The following is an 18,736-nucleotide window of genomic DNA, read 5'->3' on the forward strand; positions in this document are numbered from 1 at the left end:
GATTACGTCTCAGATATTCTTAAAACCTTTTATATTTCAAATAAGCATTAAGCTTATTGTAACTGAATTTGTAAATGAAGTTTCATGTTTTTGAAACAAATGGAACATGTATTGTTCGGTGGGAGATAACTATGTAGGCAAAGAAATTGTATTTTGAGGATTCTCAATTCGATCACATGCAGTTTGTTTCACTTCTTTCATTAAATCTGGCATCTGAATCGTGTGTGAAAAGTGTCCTGAAAACATTGATTTAGCGACCTTAATTGCATGTCAATTCAATGTAAGAAGTTATTTAGTAAGATCACAAATCAACACGTCATTTACAAAAAGCATGGTACAGCGATTTTCCTTTACTAATGTTTCATAACATTGACTCAAGAAAGTCAGATCGAGAATCTCATCTGTCCTAAATTATGCCTTAATAATTAATCAAAAGACAAAATGAAAATGTAAACCGGTCCAGATTTAGTCCATGGACAATGAAAATTTTTAACATTGCTATCGGTATTGGCGTTCATAAAGAATTTAGCAAATACAGTAATGAATCTCTGAAGGTCAGCTAATGAAGACTACGACAATTTGAAGTTGGAATAATATGCATGCAATATAAGAGTGCCTGGCATATAGACTTGAAAAGCAGATAAATTAGTAGCAAATCTCTCCTGCTAAACACAGATAAATCACTCCATCATAAAAAGTCAAATCACCAGCTGGAAGATTTTATTTGCAAACTAGTTTCATTTATACATAGATTTAGGCAAAATAAATGAGTGAAATATGGTTGATCCTGGGTACAGCTGCTTGACATTTTCAGTTGGCTACAAGTCAATCTCCAAACGGTCTTGTACAATTTGCTGTTCTTAGATTGTTGTTAATATTTAACAAAGACTTCTCAAACATTAATTTTGTAAATACTGAACGAATTTACCTGACGACGAAAATCACCATTTTTTATTTGGACCATTTATTTGAATAACATACCACGATCAATTTGCTTTAAGCAAACAGGTCCAATATATATATATATATATATATATATATATATATATATATATATATATATATATATATATATATATATATATATATATATATATATATATATATATATATATGCGTGTTTAGCTTAAGTTAGGTATACAGAAGAAGTATAAAAGAATTTAGACAAAGAGGCATGTTTTCTTTGGTTTATTCTTTTTCTTGAATTACTCTGAAAACTTTCACAATAAATCACACTGTAGGGTCCTAATTTGTGTAACTCTTAGAAACAATTAACTTTTGCAACCAAGAAATCAGACGAAGCCAGGAGGCCACGGTGACGAATTTTACGTGTCGCTTCATGCGCTAGCTCAAAGTGTTAGCCCGAGTACTTGCTAGCGATTTTGAAGCGGTTATGAGTGAAAATGAAGCAATACCATCAGCTTCCACCACAAGATCCACCCTGTGGAGTTATCAGCTTCCATCACAAGATCCACCCTGTGGAGTTATCAGCTTCCACCACAAGATCCACCCTGCGGAGTTATCAACTTCCACCACAAGATCCACCATGTGGAGTTATCAGCTTCCACCACAAGATCCACCCTGTGGAGTTATCAGCTTCCACCACAAGATCCACCCTGTGGAGTTATCAGCTTCCACCACAAGATCCACCCTGTGGAGTTATCAGCTTCTACCATAAGATCCACCCTGTAGAGTTATCAGCTTCCACCACAAGATCCACCCTGTGGAGTTATCAGCTTCCACCACAAGATCCACCCTGTGGAGTTATCAGCTTCCACCATAAGATCCACCCTGTGTAGTTATCAACTTCCACCACAAGATCCACCCTGTGGAGTTATCAGCTTCCACCCAAATGAAAGTCGTGGGTTAGCTCTCGAAAATTACAACATCCGTGAGACACAAATGCTCACCTTCAGAAAATTTGGAACGACGGCTTACACCTACATGGTAAAATTTAAGAACTTCAAGTCCAAATTATAACACATGAAGTAGGTTTCATTATCGATTTGTGGTATTCCTGTCAGAATTAACAACTTCCAATGGCGACACTATGAAGCAAGCGTAGATGAGTAGAGATTGTTGTTGTTGTTGTTTAAGGGTTTAACGCCATTTTTCAGCACAAGATAGGCTATACATGGCGGCCAGTATAACTGGTGGAGGAAGAACCCTGGAAAACCCGGGGAAGAACCACCGACCCACGAGAAGCTACTGGCAGGCTTTCCCACGTACCCACGCTCGCCGAGCCTTGGACTCGAACCCACGCAGACAGAGGTGAGATGGCAGTGCACCGTAACGGTGAGCGCTTTAGACCACTCGGCCACTCGGGGCAGATGAGTAGAGATACTGGCCAGCATAAAAAAATTGAAAGTAATTGTTTAAACTTACATTTATGTACAAGTGCATGTTATAATAAAGTGAGTGGCATTATCACAGATGTGTGTGTGTATGCGTGCGTGTGTGTGTGTGTGTGTGTGTGTGTGTGTGTGTGTGTGTGTGTGATGGGCTATGAGGTGCGCTGAGAAATCAAAGATTTTTCATTTCATACAGCAATATATACTGTATGGTAAATTAAAACATTATTTTATTTTTTAGCGTCTATGGCTTCGGTACTCTTTTTCTCAGAGTTAATTTACATTTCGATTTTGTTTTATAGTTTTGTAAATTAGCTAATCTGTTGAAAAAAATGATCTTCCGGATCCTAGCTGCCCAGATGAAGGAAGGATATATGTAACTATACTGCAAGCTATGGAGTCACACACCGAATAATCATACAATCTTACGAAAAGCCATTTGGTATGATGATGATATATACACAAAGATAATACAAGTATGACAGAAAAATATGAACAAGATATAATACCACAACGAAATAAGACATTTTTTTTTTGTTTGTCTGGAAAAGTAGGAAGCTCAGATCTGGACTCGCTAACTGCTAAAGTTAAATATATTTAATTGTAGTCACACATGCACCGGTACATGAATACCTGGGATTTTTTTTATATTGTGTTCTCTTTTCCTGTGTGAACTTGATTGTTGAATAAGGATACACATTCCACAAAGAACTCGATTTCTAAATATGGGATGAACCACACACACACACACACACACACACACACACACGCCCTTTATATGGGTACAAACCCCACAACATGTTATTCAGAGCTGAACATTCGTTTCCATAAACACTTCTACACTCGCCGCTCACACATCATACAGAGAAAAATAAGAGGTACTGTTGCAAATGACACACATTTAAGACATGTTTTCTGAGTCAGTCGTCAACATGGTGTATTCCCCGGCAATTTCGAGTTCTTCACTAGAAATAGAGTCCTCTGCGGAGAGTGGAGACCTTTTGGGGCATTTGCTTTACATGCACACCTTGATATACAATGTCCACTTTACTCACTTCATCGTTCACTGCTGTAAGGATACTCAACAGGTCCATCCTGCAAAGGAAGCAACCACATATAAAGTTTTGCGCATCAATATTCTATAACAGCTAATCTCTGAAAGAACGAAATTGCATTTTCCATGCGTCATAAGGTAAACTTCAATCACTTGTATTTTCTAGAACGTTTGCGTTATCACTTTAAGGAAGACGACAAGGATGATTTTAATACACACCATGAGAGATCAACCAATTTTAATCACTACAGAAAAACTGGCTAAAGTGTGCATATAAATGGTATGTAAAACAGATTGCATTGTGTTTTACGTTTAACATTTTCTCCACTGTGATCCCTAATAATATCGTTATCTCCTATTTTACAGAATGCATACAACTCAAACTGATATGAATGTTACGTAAAACATATAAATTATATCCACGACGACTACCGGATTTTTTTCTCTCAAAAAGCCCCTTTGTGAAACAACGTAAATCTAACTTCGCTGATCAGATTTTAAAAGATAAATAGCTATTTTGCAATAAAAAAGTTAAGGCTTAAATAGTTTTGAATGAATTAAATACAAATTTCTCAAACTTTGCTTTTATAACCATCCGTATCTTGAAATTATTGACTAAATTTTCATCCATTTGAGCTCTCTGTCCATATATCTCTTTTTACAGCAGTTTTTGATAGCATATAAGCATGTGTCTGCAATATATGGATACATTCTTTCTGTCATTGTAATACAATTTATTATAGGCTCATTTTTTTTTTCTCCGTTAACTTTACATTGCCAGAATCGTGCAATATTTTACGAGATTGAACTCGCGTGCAATTCATATTGCATTCAGAGGCATACAGGAACTACTTTCTATTGTAAACAAACAATAGACGCAGACGCCAGAACTTTTGATTTGTAACAAATCATGTACACTCGCGTAGTATGCGTTTTGCGCTTTAGTTGATTAAATTTGTTTCTAAATGAACTAAAGCAGATGTTTCGTTGACTGTCACATACCAGCTGCTTTGGCACATTCCGCGTTAAATTTTATGATACAGTGTTTCGGATTTAGACCAGCTATTGATGCCAGACAGGGTCCTTACAAATAACATGCAAGTGACAAGACATAAGCCGTCTTCTTTAGCTGGTAATACGAATGGCAAAAATATACTTATAGTTCTACATCCTGAATTTCCTCAAAATGTACTTTCATAGTTCTGCAAATCCGAATTACATGAGCCATGTCATAGGTTCTCAATCATGATGACATATTTCGAAATTCTACTACAATTTAGAATATATTCCAAGTGCACTCAAAATGAAATAAGCATTGATAATTGCAATTGAAAGACTTCATATTTTACCCACATTATGATTTCAAACATTCAGTGATAGATACAGAAACACATCTGCAGATGTCAACACGCTTCTCCCTCGCAACTTCAACCCGATGTATTTCATGTGGAATTGTCACAGATAAATCTAGTCCATAATCACGAAATTTCGTAGAATTAACAAAAATACCAAACTCTATTCATTCCAGATCAAATGGAAAAGTTGTCGCAATGCGCATTCATTGACAATATGACTCCATATTTCAATATTAAGTAGACACGAGATTTTATGTATAACTCGCGACTAAGTTCGAATATATTTGTTCGGATTTATGTGCATATTAATAGTGTTATTGTTGTGTAACGATGAATCTGCGTTTGTGTTATATTTAGTTTGGAATGCGGCATACATTCAGTTGCTTTGTTTCTTGTAGTGTATTTTTGTTTATATAATGAAGCCTTAGGTAGAAACAGAAAATAAGCATATAATACAATGTTACTCTATTTGTATGGGAAAATATGAACTCGTTTTGTCGGATGGATATACTTCACTCCCAAGGTCGTGCAGTATTTCCATCCAAAAAACTCGTTCATATTTTCCCATACAAATGCAGTAACCTATAAATACAGTTAACAGTTTTGATTAAATGCTATTTGCGCTATTGTATGAAAACTACACTACAGGCTGTCAAGACCTCACTCATCAGTACTCGAAAACGCACTCATTGCTGTAAGTGATTTACAAGTGGGGCGACACTTTGTTCATGAATTCTTTGTTACATTAATGTTATATAACTTGTAAATCAAACACTTGTAATAATACGGTAGAAAAATATACTCTATATTATTATATTCCACAACTAAGTGCGCGTTAAGGGATTTGTTTGCAGTATTTCAAAGACGTGTCTTCTTATCTGATTAACGACGTACCACTTTTTTTTTTGCAAGCAATAAAGAAAGGCCTTTTGAACAGTTTGCAGAAGTTGATATAAACAAAAGTTATTTACAGGCAACTTTCTATCAGATGGCAAATATAGAAGTTATGGCCGAAGAATTTGAACAACAAATTATACTCTTTTACAGGCAAGATAGGCAAAACTGTCAACACCTACTTCTGAATAAAAATTGTAATTTAATTTAACAATCATGTTAACGTCTGAGTGAGAAATAATCGGAAACAGAGTTTGTGATCATCGTCACTTAATGGTGAAGTACACAGGTCCATCAAAACAACGAATGCAATACGAGTTACAAACAAAAAGTTACCTATTTTAATTGATAACTTGACCAGTTATAACAACCATGGGCTCATCAAGACATACTTTTTAAAAAGAAGAAAAAATATAGATATAGACTTAACATTTGGGAGAATTCGGGTATACCTGTTTAAATAATAGCAGACTGGACATTCCCAAATAGTACACCAGGACCAATTTATGATACAAGATTAAAGACATCGGGTATTGATCTTGAACTTTCACAATGCGATTGCATGTTTGCAATAATTACGGGTGGAATAAGAAGTGGAATTAGCATTATACCACATCGATCGTGTATTTAGGGTATTTAGGCAAATCTGATCAAACAGAAATTGTGTATGAAAGAGTAAGGTCAAGACTAACAAAACCTAGGTACAAGTAACCTCAATAGTGGGCCTTGAGTCAGTACATTGCGGTAAAATGTTTAGATGGGAAATATATGGACAAATTGGATGGGTGGAAAAACAAATTGGATGGGTGGAAAAATAATTGCATTATCAGGATACCATGTTACTGGCTGCATCACAGACATTGTTCTGAATGAACATTTTGTGGATGAACCCCAAGCTCCACAGAACTTAATTCTATGTTCTAAAAAATATCCAAGTTACAAAAGACGGTGATAAAGAATTAAAACGATGCAAAAGCCATATGTAAAAATCAGCTTCTATGTGCATTATGAAACAAAGAGATTTCTTTTATTCAATATGGAGATCTATTTTTTTATACATACAATAGGTTTTAAAGCTCAAAAGGATTTATCTCGTTTTCATCAAAAATATCATTAAAATCTTACATTGAACTAGCTACAACAGTGAATCAATGAGCAGCAAAGGATTATATGCCAGACGTTTTCAAAATGTGTTTGTTAAACGGACAGAACAAGGATAAAAGTTACAACATGGAGAGTTAAAAATGAAACTTTTATTAGACAGAAATGCTTATAATGTTCGAGGGAATGCAATTATTGCCATTACATACCACTAATTATTCTTCATAACAATTTTTTTTAGCAAAACCAATATTCATGGAGTAACAGAGATAGATTAATTCAAATGGCTGATATACAAATTTTGCAACAAGAAGCGTAAAATAAATACGTCATAGAATTAGACCACTTATAAGGCATACCTACTTTGATTATCCAAGTTCACAGTCACACGAAGGATTAAATCAAGATCTATGGCAATAAGAACTATCCAAAGGATCAAATATTTGGTTTCCCACAAAACATTAGAATGCTAAATAATGAGTTAAATGGTGTTTCAGTGAGAGATATTGGAGTGTTAAGGTCAAAAACAGCGTGCATCAACGACAGACAAAGAGAAAAAGAAACAATAATAAAGTAAAAACTGGCGCAACCCTTCCAACATGAAACAGGGTTTAAAATTATAATCTCAGTTATAAATATAAATGTTACGTCCTTACTTCTAATGCAAACTATATCGGTCACTACATTGACTTTTATAATCTGTTCTGGGAAAATGGTTCAGAGGTAAAACCATTTAAAACACGTGCGTTTGCATGTAAGTGTTACGTCTAATCATCCATGTTGCCTAATACGTTTAGCAATATCATTTACTTGATGAACGTATATTTATGTATATAAAATATATTTCAGAGAGAGAGAGAGAGAGAGAGAGAGAGAGAGAGAAAGGGAGAGAGAGAGTAGATGCCTGAGGATTTCCTGCATAAAGGTATAAGTGATAATACTTTATAATTTTTGAAAATACTTGAGGCCTCTGAGGGACATTAGGTATATATATATATATATATATATATATATATATATATATATATATATATATATATATATATATATATATATATATAACAAACTGCGTTTCAATGTATAATAATAATAATATATTTATATAATTTTTAATTATAGTATTAATAATAATAATGATATTATTATTATTATTATTATTATTATTATTAAATATACAGAAAAAAATAAACATTGAAGCCACTTAACTCTTTGTGGTGTCTCTTTAGCATGTCCACTAATTTTTCGATGTACAAACTTCCTGTTCTGGGAAGTCGATAGGAGACATAGCCTGATACAGTTGAGTAACCCAAGAGAAAATCAGCCTCGTTTGGAATTAGTCGTGTGCTACTTTCTCTATCAACCACGGCATCTGCTTCTATCTCGAAACCTATAAGATGAATGTAAATAATGAATGACTATTTTCTCGCACACTAATATGGTTTATAGGAAGAACATTCATTCAGAAACAGATGACTTTTTTATGGATTTCAAACACAAACATGCTATTCACGTAAATATATATATATATATATATATATATATATATATATATATATATATATATATATATATATATATATATATATATATATATATATATATATATATATGCAATAGTACATGCAAAATCACTGTATTTAATGTTGAGAACAATACAGACACAGGGCCGGCCTTAGTCCGATTGGGCCTAATCACACTCACATGGGCCCCGCGCGTTAGTAATTTTTAAAAATATATCTATGGGGAGAAAGTAATTTGAAAGCGATGGAAGAAAATTTTAAGTTCGATATCATATGAAACATGCTAACAAGTTTATTTCCAAATTCCGTGGTCACAGGGGCGTACCGCGCGTAAATCTGGGGGCCCCGCCAAAAATGCCCGCATCTCCTAAATCCGTTCCTGCATAGACAAGTATGGTACATATATGGGTCTTTTAGCTGTTTACATTCATGGATATCGAAATGTAATTATAGGCCGGAATCTTTTCTCTACTCTGTACTAACCTTGATCAGTGCGAGGTCCTTGGCATGCCTGTATGAAAAATAATTTTGGTTTATCTCTCAGGGTAGGACATAAGTTGGGCTGTACGAACGAGGTCAGCTGTCCGATTTCGACTGCGATGCCGTTGCTTCCGTACACTTTACCCTGGGCTCCATGGGAAAGAATGCAGCACACAAAACAGTCGTACTTGTCGTGATCAGTGTAAGCAATATCCATGAGCGCACGAGTCATTTCATTATCTTTCAAATTTTCTTTTTTCTCCACTATAAAGTGCAATCTTCCAAAGATATCTGCCAGTTGCTCTGAAGTGAAGATAAGGATAATAAAACGACAATCAATACCTCTCTCTCTCTCTCTCTCTCTTTCTGTATGCGTTGATATCTATTTAGCCGTAATCTATCTGTCGATCTGTCTTGACTTGTGATTATCAATTTGTCGATCGCAGAACATTGAAAATGCTATACACAGTAATTGTTATTATTTATTTTACTTTAAATTAGGTCTGAATGTAAAACAAATTCATGCAAAGTTTGAAAATATTCATTTTAGTTGTGTGTGTGTGTGTGTGTGTGTGTTTGTGTGTGTGTGTGTGTGTGTGTGTGTTTTATCTGTGATTGATTCGTATGTTTGTGGGTTTTACAATTGGTTATGACGTCATCCCAAGGCGTTGATAATGTATGTCCCACTGAGTTCTTAAGCCACCTAAAAGTGTACCTTTAAGTATAGTATACCTGAATCTATTTCCGTGCCGTCCCTGGAACCTAGATCCTCTCCTTGTGCATTATGGGGGACATTTACAAATTCACGGTTGCTAATGATCAGGCAAATACCTGCCAAAAAATAAAAGAATTTTTAGAACATAAAAGAGAAGTAGCGGTAGTTAATTTTAAAGTAGGATTGTATGTTACATGTTGTTAGTTGTCACGCAGATGATAACAATTTGTTCGGTCACTTCTCCATTGCTGGGGTCATTTTCAAGAAGATCGCCCTTTCCACGCCAAAAATCAAAATGTTTACCTGCTTTTTTAACCTTTTTTGTAAGACAGTCACAAAACCCTCCAATTTTGATTTTAGAATATTTTCCGCATTATTTACTCATACATCGATTTTAATTATGAACAAAGATATGAGTCTGTTGTAATAGGAATGATGCAGGAAATACTAAAAATCAACATTCTTAGACGAAATTGGAAGATACAACTTAAATACCTATCATTATCATTCGCAAGAAAGAACGAAGATAAAAGATAGTTTAATAAACTAGTAAAGGAAAGCACAACACAATCAAGAGAGGAACATTTACTGACAATGACTCCAGTAACAATACTATAAACTATAATTGCAACTGATAAAATATACATTTATACAAACTTCATTCCCACAAATGTATAAAACATGAATAGTTCAATGGAAAATCCCTTTATTAAGTAATAAATGACTAAATTGAATAATTATGTCATCCAATGAAAGATGGTATTTCATGAACTGAGAATGTAACTTTGAGTGATCTTTTTTAATTCCAAAAAAGTACTAATTGCGGAGGTTGTGGAACAAAATCCCTGTATTGAACAAAGTAGGAAAATACGTGTGGTATCTGTGAGTTTTTCATACAAAAACACTCCTTTCGCTCTGTTTTTTAGTCCGAGAAGTATGACATGACCTTGTGGTGATGTATTTAATAGGAAAACAGTCAAACACATTTAGATGCTTAAGCACATTTATCTGTTGTAATGTAAAGATAATTATTAAGGCGATTTGGTAACTAGCTTGGAATATTATGCAGATAAAGCCGAAGCTTATGATTATGAAATGTATCAAAAGAAGGCAAAAAAAAAAAAAAAAGAGACAAAGGTCTATATTCTATCCGTCAAGTAAAGGGTCTAAAATAAATATTATGGAGACAGACAAAACATTCTTATCACAAAACCTTTAATTAAAAGGTTTTAATAAGGTTTACATTCCACGGAAGTTTAAGAGTCCTATTGTATCATCAGACGAAAAGATTGACTTTAAAAAGGGAGGGGAGAATTTTTTAAGAATAAATTTCAGGTTTGAAGGAAACGAGACTCTTAATGGTTTCCATTCAGACTGCCTTTAACAAGTCCTGGTATTTTCAGACAGCTCAGGTGGCAAGTGATTAGAGCGTCCCCTTTGGATGCGGAAGGTGACTGGTTCGAACACCGACCGCGTCATAACAAAGACTTATAAAAATGGTAGTAACAATTGCCTCACTAGGCGCTCAGCATTAAGAGGTTACGGTGGCCTAGTGGTTAGAGCGTCCGACTCGGATGCGGGAGGTCGTGGGTTCGATCCCCGGCCGAGTCATACCAGAGACTTAAAAAATGGTACTAACAGCTGCCTCGCTTGGTGTTCAGCATTAAGAGGTTAGTGTTAGGACTGGTCGGCCTGGTGTCAGGATAATGTGACTGGGTGGGACATCATGCTACATGTCTGCGGCATGATGCCCCAGTGCTAGACATCACTGTAAACTGCCACATTGCAGACATCGTAGCGATATGACTGAAAAATCGTTAAAGCTACGTTAAAAATCAAAATCACATCACAGTCATACCACGCCATTTTAGTAGCGCATATCCATTTTCAGATGGCCCCTAACACATCGAAATACTTGCTACCCTTTCGCGTGTTTTGTAAAACAATAATAGATTGTCATATATAATTTTACCCGTACAAACAGTCAAAGATTACATCCATTTATTACGGTACGTTAGTCATTACTAATCATATTTCATATTATCAAATGAATTAATGTGATTTGAAGCATGGAGTTGTGGGTGTATTTCAGTCGCGACGCCATGTTCTTAGCAGGGTTGTTTCTGATTTATTTCAATACCCAGCAATCCGTGCTTTGTTTACCAGAATACTTTTTTGTGCATATAAACAGTCAATATTGAAAATGATAAACTTGTCATGAATGAGCCCGTAGAGTAAAGGCTAAAGGGCTAGATTGAAATTATCAGAATAGTGAAAGAGATGATACATTAACTCATTTGAAAAGGAAATTTCATCTACGAAAATGATGTAAAAAGTTTCGTAGTGAATAAAGTCTGATACGAAGAATTTTAACTACAAATTTTCATTACTTAAGGAGATGAACATTTTACTTGCGAATTTCGGTTTAGATATTGGACTTAAAACTGAAATTTTGCCCACATTATACCGTTTACAAACAGACCGAGTCATTTTAGGAAATAGGAATTTACGAAACTAACTCTATAAATAGTGGATAAACTCTCAGTATGTTGATAATTTGATGTATATTTCTCTGCTTTAAAATGAATATATACATTTGTAATAAAAACAAGGTCTCTTTATTCATATATGTCACACTGATTCTGCTTATATTCGACATTAGTAATTGAAGTAGCATTATATGGCAAGCTGCTGCATGACAAAACATAAGCATCGAGTTAGTTTTGCGTAAGTTTGAAAGTTCTTCCACAACTTACGTCAGTAAGTTGGAAACATATATTAGTCTTGGGAAGGTCGTGAACAATAAAATCTAGCCACTGTTGCCATATATGCTTCAATTTGAAGTTTACTTCTAACGCGATTCAGTAACTTGACTCCAATTTATTCGAGATCCGCAAATGAAGAAAAAAAAATCGAAACTAATGTCTTGACTCGAGTTTGGAGTTCCAACTCATAGTATTCAACTCAACTTAGTATGCTTTTGAAATCTCAAGGTCAGGTGACGTAAGATTCACTTTACCAGCTGACCATTTTTGGACTCGAAATGCGTTATACATCAGTCTCGTAACTCTACAGCTAAATGTTGCGTCCATTTGCTTTAACTTGCATCTTCTTTTAGAACAAGACTTAACACATTCCAAAAGTCAGGTTTTGTATAATTAGACGCCCAAATGCATAGGGAAGCAAATACGGAGTTATGTCTCTTCCTTACAAGTAAGAAACACCTACATTTACTACATTATGAAATCTATTACTTTTGCATTTTGGACTCTTTTCTGTCATGCTACAATGCATTAATCGAGTGTATGAAGACAATGTGAACTTTATTTCTGTCGTGTGAATTGTAAAATATAGCAATAGTTAGAAATATTAGTTTCTGTCTTAATTTTAAGTATATTTTGGTTATTTTCGGCTCATGCGATACTTGATTTTTGTTGTTGTGCATTCTGTTTTAAAAGACTTAAATTCTAGAATTGTATGAGGTTGCTATTATAATGTTATGTGTAATTTTATATCCAGAATGTAAAATTTTACGGGTGTAATTTTCTATATTGAGTTTTGGTTAATTTAGCAAAGCAAGACATTGATAACGTGGCAAACATTCCCACTCCACGGGTGTAAACCTTGGTGCATCGCAAAAGAATAACACCTTCCGAAATGAGTACATAATGTTCTGACCATTATTATCTTTCAATCTGACAGTTTCCCCTCCTATAATTTTGTTAGGGAGCTATCTGAATCTTCAGGAACAATCGGAAGCCAAACTTTAATTACGTGTCGTTAGAATAACAATGTAGACCACCATTATCATAATATGTTAGTCTTTCTTTGCTGAGCAGATATTTTATGCTTGAAGAGTTCCATTCGACATAAAATCATAATTTATTCTAATATATCGGTTTCTATATGTTATACTGATCTTCTATATTCGAAATTTTCTAATACATTTATGCTTTTCTAAATAAAACTATTCTTAACAAGACCGATCATTTACAAATTCATTCGTTTTCATTTGAAATTTGATTTCTTTTTATCTGAAGTAATATGTGTTGTTTTCTCACAATTTTTTTTCCATTGCTTTTATCCTGTTGTAGAGACAATCATAGCACGTGCATTTTCTTTAAAATCTTAATTGCATGGCTGTACATTTGCACCATCACTCATGCTGCTTTTACAAGATGGATTTCGCTCAGAGCAATTATGCTTAGGTTTTGTTGGTTTTATAGGCTTCGTAAATTTGCAACACTTTTGTTACATCAATTAGAAGCAAAGTATTTATACCCGATAAATATTATTTGTACCCGATAAATATTATTTGTACCTAATAAATATCACTCAGAGATTTCAACCGCTTATATAATTCATCTTTGGGACATATAACTATCATCTTTTGAGTTTTCATTGACCATTTTTTTTAATTGTGATCCATGCTGCAGAGAAAACCTGTATAACAATATAGCCGTTAATCGCATTGCCACAACATGGAGAAACAAATCGAACGATTTTGTCTTAAAATATATAATATAAAGAAATTCTATGTTTCTGAGTAGATTAAAAAAAAATCACCCGTGAAGCGGAAACACTTTGTATTACCTCTTGTGGACAATACAACGTTTCCACATCACTCGTAAAATATTCCTTATATACACTAAAAAGGGTAGACATCCTCCATGTAAATCGCCTATAGTGGGAATACGCCGCTAAAAATATTAACAAAAAGGGAATATTGATATGAGAATTTTCGTACAAACAGATTTTCGAATGCTCGTGATTTCCCCACTTTAGTAGCTAAGGACGTGTACGTTAATCTCAAACCCAACCACTTTTGAAAGAATGTTTTAAATTTAAAACTATGATCTAATTATTTGTAGATATTTCAAACTGGAGAAGTACATCGTAAGTGCAAGGCAAACACCTAAATATGCCGAAATATGCCGGGCAATTAAAATGTTATTTGACCCCTTCATTCTTGCAATTTGGTGATGGTCATGCTTTGAAATACAAAAAAAATATGACAGATTTATTTCATATTTGAATTTTTTTGTTGTAATAAGATGCTTGACCTCTTTTGATAAACTCTGAAAAACTGATAAAATAGCATATTTATATATCCTCATGCTTCTTGCTGTGTACCTTAATTGTTTAATAGTCTTGCATCTGCTTAGTTGTCCACGAATATGATAACTAAATAAAAGAAACATGTTTACTTTTCTTGCACTTCATTTATTTTATGTGCTAACAATTAAGCCATCACCTGGAGAAATTCTTTGTCAGGAATTGCAAGGACCCCTTAGAACAACAACAACAACAACAAAATCAGGAATTGCAGGGGCCCCGAGTGGCCGAAAACCCTAGAACAACAACAACAGCAACACTATCAGGAATTGCCTACTTATTGAATATATGCCTAATTAAATTTCTTACCTCTTGGCTGGGCGTTCATTTTGTAACGACGACACTCATTTTCTTGAAATGTTGTTTCCTGTATAGGATATCCTAGAGTGACTTGACTAGGATGTGTTAACGACACTTGCTGATCCGTCTCGGATAAAAGACGGCTTTCATTAGGAACTGACACAGATTGTCTAGCCATTAACCCAGATCCTCTTTCCAAATCTCTCTGTTCCAAGCTGGCCTGACGACTTGTAGATGTCCTGTTCGCACCGTGATTCTCTGCACTAAAATGAAAAGGTCTGCTATCAGCATCGAAGAAAGGAAATGGGACTTGTCCAGAAGTAGTCAGAGATATTCCTTTCTGATCGGTTCGGACGTACAAACCAGATGCTTTTCGATGGTCTAAAAAGAGAGAAATTATTTTTAATATTTTCTCCGAAATGATACAATATATTATTGCTGACGAATCGTGATATATTTTTGCACATTTGATAATTATGACTGCTTTAACGTGCATTTTTCGTCTTAAATGATACGGTCTTTATCACCTAATTAGGTATATGGCGGTAAATTATTCACCACTGATATATTTGATATCTGTCTTGTTAACTTTGGCTGAGGAAAATCGTTTTGGTTACCCAACCTCTATATGATCAGCTTTATAACGTGTGTTTTCTTGACCAAATTAGACATAGCGAGACAAAGCTTTTGTTGGATAATTGTTTTGGTTACCCAACCTCTATATGATCAGCTTTATAACGTGTGTTTTCTTGACCAAATTAGATATAGCAAGACAAAGCTTTTGTTCGATAATTGTGGTTTTACTTTACTCAAAAATCGAGGATGATGTCTTAATCTAAAACATACGAGGGATATATGTTAGCCGTGGAGAAAATTTTGCTATTTAGCATTAGCAGTGGCAGAAAGTGATATCCTGAAATTAATCTCATCAATATTTACTATACATGGTCAACCATTTTCCCATTTCGTAAAACATTGTAATAAAACGCAACTAAGCAGTTCGCCTTGTAATATCAATGACAAGTTTTCAAATTATCCTTTTAAACCATACACAACAAAGGACTTCAGATGATATCTGAAGGAAATGTCTCTTCTGTCTCTGGCCACCCATTCGTTGATTCTGTTAAAAAAAATATAACTATAAATAAATTGAATAACGTTGAACTTGTTCAATTGTTGTTGTCGTTTTAGGTTTAACGAAATTTCTCAGCACAAGATAGGCTATATATGGCAACTAGTATAACTGGTGGAGGGAGAATAAGGGAAAAAACCTGTAAGAACCACTGACACACATAAAGCTACTGGCAGCTTTCTTTCCCACATGCCAATATTGGCAGAGCCCGAAGCTCGAACAGGTGCGTACAGAGAACTGTTAAGCATAATTCAGTTAACGCTGTCATAGTTTATAACAGTGAGGAATGCATTGAACCTTAGCCCATTGCCAAGGACACTATTGAGAATATTTTACGCCATGCGCCTTGACTGACACGTGCGATGCCCGAGCTTACAGTGTATAAGGTGGACAGTAATAAATAAAAACAGAATAAGAAGAAAAAGAAGTGGATAACACTGAAAACCCATAACTCCATTTGTCTCCATTTGTATATTACTTTATCAAAGAGGTTGATTATTGAGAAGAGTGCAGCTAATGAAGCGAGCGAATACGTGGATGTGTTGATATGATAAATCGAATAAGAAATGTTGTAATTTTGCAGAAAAAAATGAAGATTTACAGAATATACGTAACAAAATTGATCTCAGCTGCAAGAGGTTTGAAATGCAGTATGAAGATGGAAGAAATGAAGTATTGATACTGGTGTATTTATACGGCCAAAATTACAGTACAATCTCAAAAGCTCGTAAACTTTTAAAGTCTTCATTGATTCAGAAAATTTATGGAGAAAACGTTTTTTAAATATAAATAATACATAGTTACTCACTATATGATCAAGTAGGTTTACAATCAACAATTGAAATCGACAAACGTTGCATAAACATGAAATTATTCATCAGTTTCAAACGATCAAAAATAAACTGTTGCAGAAAGTACCTCCTGTAGATGGACGACTAAAGACGGTTTTTCAGGCAAAATTGTTCCCTGCATTTTGTTAAGCTGTGTTAAATAACTGACGGATATATCATTGTCATTGCAACGCCATCTATGTTGCTAGATCGTATCGAGTTGTCAGAATCATAAAATCGGGATCATTAAGAAACGAGAAGGACAGTGATAAATATCTTTTCAAATTAGTTTTTTGTGTGTGGCTAAAACGAATCAACAATAAAAAATGAAAATAACATTTAATGATGCTTGTAGATAATTATTTAAATAGTGAAAGGCTGAAAGAGTTAATGAATATAATTTTGCAATATAAATTACAAGACTTTGCTGGAAATGGAAACATTGAATACGTTTCAACGTACTGAGTTACAAATGCGTGCACAGTAGAAAGATGTAACAGAATTTCAATGACTAGAATATGGTAATCTTTGTTTAATGTGAAAGCAGTAAATAGGTTGAACATTTTGTAAATGAGCGAGACAGCAACATTTCGTACAGATCATTTGTTATATCTCTGATCGTTTTAAATAATGATCAAAGATTGGGTTAATATTTTAGGTCACTTTATAACTGATACATCTTGAACTTTTAAATATTAAATCGGCGAAACATTTAGAAGTTCAAAATACAAACCATTTATTCCAGTTCCATCTCAAAAAGGTGACGCATACAAAGTTGAATATATTTTAAAAACAAAACGGCAGAAGGCGCTGCTTTGCAAATAACGCACCAGCAGGGTAACAAATAGCATCAGCGAAGAAGAGATAACTGAATAATATGAATGACATCTAAAAACAACTATGTATAGCAAATACAGTTTAGGACAACAACCTACTCCATGGTATTTTTAAAAAAAAATAAAGAGCTATGAAAATCACACAACTGTTACATCAATCATGAGGAAATTTACACTTCTGTCAAATTTGTGTCAAGAGAAGGTTTAGAAATCGCGTACATCGTTCACTAAATTTGTACCATGCATACTTTTATTATGTAAATCAATCTCTATTCACAAACTTCACAAGAAACCAAAGTCAGATGATGTCTAAAGAACGGATACAGTACAAATTTCACAACATGTATTAGTTTTGGTTTTTGAAAATTTATTTTATGCAGACTTTTTTTGACTTTTAAAGGTAATTGAAATTAAGCAACACAAAAAAGTTACAATCTCATAGAATTCATGTTTGCAATGCAGGATCCGCGTTAAAATATTAGAAATGCACCAGTGAAAATCGGTTACAGGAAATGGAGAAAAAACTAAATAAAGAAAAAATGCAAAGATTAATATAAAGGAATCTGACCCCTCGAGAAATTTTCTAATACCATTGGTGCCTACAGCAGCATATACATTGCATCGCCGTAAAGGAGTGGAACTAATGGCAACCAGCAGTCAGAAATGAATGAAACCTATTCTCTTTGAAGAAAGAGGCATATACATTCCAGTTATGTGCAAATTGGCGAGACACGAAGAAGAATGGAAATTTAAAGTAAAAGTGGCTACTAAATGATCAGCAAACAAGTACTTAAATCATACATGGAGGGAATGTTTGGAATGTATCCATTATGGTTGTTTCAGTTATGAATGGATGGATGCGCCGACAGTGTAGGAAAAACTAGCAAAGGAATCGATAAAAGGTCAGACTTCGACAAATACAAATATTGTTATTCCGGTAATGTTTCAACAAAAAGAATAATTAGTTCATTGAAACAAATAACTTTCCTCTCGTCTCCTCTCATCGAGCTAAAACCAAGCATTCACTTAAATCTACGAACAGTTTCTCCTTCG

At 34.3% G+C, this 18,736-nt stretch overlaps 1 protein-coding gene across 2 annotated transcripts in view; it reads right to left on the minus strand.

Moving 5' to 3' along the window:
• Positions 1 to 1,173: 1,173 nt before the first annotated feature.
• LOC149795894 (uncharacterized) overlaps positions 1,174 to 18,736 on the minus strand; it is a 49,227-nt gene continuing 31,664 nt past the window's right edge. For both annotated transcript variants that reach the window (XM_089965810.1, XM_089965811.1), the window contains 5 exons: positions 14,895 to 15,266; positions 9,488 to 9,586; positions 8,759 to 9,058; positions 7,962 to 8,142; positions 1,174 to 3,446 (listed from right to left, as the gene is read on the minus strand). In XM_089965810.1, the coding sequence (XP_089821936.1) occupies positions 3,317 to 3,446; positions 7,962 to 8,142; positions 8,759 to 9,058; positions 9,488 to 9,586; positions 14,895 to 15,266 (1,082 nt within the window). In that variant the 3' untranslated portion in view covers positions 1,174 to 3,316. The remainder of the gene's footprint in view (positions 3,447 to 7,961; positions 8,143 to 8,758; positions 9,059 to 9,487; positions 9,587 to 14,894; positions 15,267 to 18,736) is intronic.

The sequence above is a fragment of the Sinohyriopsis cumingii genome, chromosome 7 (assembly GCF_028554795.1).
Source record: "Sinohyriopsis cumingii isolate HCF-2022 chromosome 7, ASM2855479v2, whole genome shotgun sequence".
Taxonomy (NCBI): domain Eukaryota; kingdom Metazoa; phylum Mollusca; class Bivalvia; order Unionida; family Unionidae; genus Sinohyriopsis; species Sinohyriopsis cumingii.